The sequence below is a fragment of the Malurus melanocephalus genome, unplaced genomic scaffold, assembly GCF_030028575.1.
Source record: "Malurus melanocephalus ecotype Western Australia unplaced genomic scaffold, MMel_1.1 scaffold_938, whole genome shotgun sequence".
NCBI lineage: Eukaryota > Metazoa > Chordata > Aves > Passeriformes > Maluridae > Malurus > Malurus melanocephalus.
This window is the reverse complement of record NW_026624170.1, coordinates 13,657-15,786: the sequence shown is the minus strand read 5'-3', so window position 1 is coordinate 15,786 and position 2,130 is coordinate 13,657. Positions and strand designations below refer to the sequence as shown.

The 2,130-nt window shown below is 37.4% G+C and overlaps 1 protein-coding gene across 1 annotated transcript in view; it reads left to right on the top strand.

Moving 5' to 3' along the window:
• BSDC1 (BSD domain containing 1) overlaps window positions 1-2,130 on the top strand; it is a 14,244-nt gene that overhangs the window by 6,976 nt on the left and 5,138 nt on the right. The window contains exons 3-5 of the mRNA XM_057386227.1: window positions 942-1,187; window positions 1,829-1,897; window positions 2,028-2,109. Of these exons, the coding sequence (XP_057242210.1) occupies window positions 942-1,187; window positions 1,829-1,897; window positions 2,028-2,109 (397 nt within the window). The remainder of the gene's footprint in view (window positions 1-941; window positions 1,188-1,828; window positions 1,898-2,027; window positions 2,110-2,130) is intronic.

Here is a 2,130-nt window from a genome sequence, read left to right as displayed (position 1 = left end):
TTACTGTTTTAATTTACCAGTTTAAACTGGTGCCATATGGTGATACATATATTCTATATAAAAGTAACCAACTGCTTATGAAGCTTATTAATTAAAAACTTTCTATAACCTTTCTATAGGTTTATAGGTTTATATAGGTTTATATAGGTTTGTATAGGTTTATATAGGTTTTATATAGTTTTATAGGTTTATATAGGTTTATATAAACCTATAGGTTTACAGGTTTATATAACCTTTTGTAGGTTTAACCTTTTTATCAATATAAAAATATAATAAATTTTTACATATTATTAAAATACAATAATCACTTTTGATATATTATCAATGATAGGTTTTTTATATATTATTACAAGTTTTTTAATAGTTAGCAACATGTAATAATTAGCAACATATAGTATATCAACTGCACGTAATCTAAGCAARTAGATTAGTATATAAATACATGAAATTACTAAGAGRCATAAATCAGAAGAGTTCTAAAAAAAATATACAAATAAATGCTATGACAAAAAACAGTAACRAGCATTAATRAGAACTTAACAAAAGCACAAGAYAATCAGCAAAATAATTAMAAATTACRACTTAAAAAACTAGAAAAAACCCATGAATGTCACAACTGYRCGTGYTTTAAAGACAAAAGTTAAAAGTTTACTATAATAAAGAAGATAGTATTTCATTAGAGGGAGAATCCCACGATCACTGAATTAAAAATAACTTATAAAACTATAATCTTGTGTATTTTCATAGCCATGTATAATAGTAAGTATATAGTAGGTGTATGGGGGGCAGTGACAATAATAATATAATTAATATAATATTATAGTATATATTATTAATATATACTATATAAATATGTACTAATTTAAAGCAAAAGCAAGTAAGTTAAAAAGAAAAATTTTCTTCACCTCCAGCACTGCAATAAACAAATATCTGCTCTATAGAGTTTTATTTCTAAGCCYTTTTTCAAGCTTCAGGGCCTTGTGCTGGCAGAGGAGTTGGGAGCTCRGTGTTTCCCTCTTCTTTTACCCCAAAATCTTTCCAATAAAATTTCCCCAACTTTGTCCCAAACAGGCCCTGCTGAGCTGCTCCAGGCCTGGCTCGCTCGCTTCAACCTGGASGAGAAGAAAGGGGAGATTGCAGAGCTGCTGGCAACCAGCCCTTCCATCAGGGCTCTCTACACCAAAATGGTGAGACCTGAATGCTGCAGGGAAATCTTGAGCTGGTGTTGATATAAAAAAAAAATGTGGTTTTATGGTAAACTGGGGTGAAATTGTTGCAATGAAAGGTTTTGGAGAGAGGAGAGAGAGGAGAGAGGGGCTCCTTTTAGGGGCTCTCTGCACCAAAATGATGAGGCCCTGCCCATTAATTTCCCTGAACGCTGTAGGGAAACCCTGAGCTGGTGTTGATATAAAAAAAAAATGTGTTTTTATGGTAAACGGGGATGAAATGGTTGAAATGAAAGGTTTTGGAGAGAGGAGAGAGAGGTTCCTTTTGAGAGGCTTTCTACACCAAAATGGTGAGACCTGAATGCTGCAGGGAAACCATGAGCTGGTGTTGATATAAAAACAAAAAAAAAGTGGTTTTATGGTAAACTGGGGTGAAATGGTTGCAAATTTGAAAAAAAAGGAGGCTCCTTTGAGGGGCTCTCTGCACCAAAATGGTGAGACCCTGCCTGGGCAATTCCTAAATGCTGCAGGGGAAACCCTGAGCTGGTATTGATACAAAAATAATTGTGGTTTTAAGGTAAACTGGGGTGAAATGATTGCAGTTTGGAGAGAGGAGAGAGGCTCCTTTGAGGGTCTCATCCCTTTCCTGCTCCCTTTTCCAGGTCCCCGTGGCTGTTTCCCACTCGGAGTTCTGGCAGCGCTATTTCTACAAAGTGCATCGCCTGGAGCAGGTGGGTCTGGGGGCTCCCAGGGGTGTTTTTTTGGGAAATCTTGGCTTCCTTCTTGTGTCAGTGATGCCAAAATTCCAGGGGAATTAAAGGATGGGGATGTGAGCGGCTGCTGATGTGGAATTCCCTGCAGGATGAAGCCCGGAGAGAGGCTCTGAAGCAGCGAGCAGAGCAGAGCATGCACCAGGAGGAGCCGGGCTGGGAGGAGGATGAAGGTGGGTCAGGTTTGGAGCTCC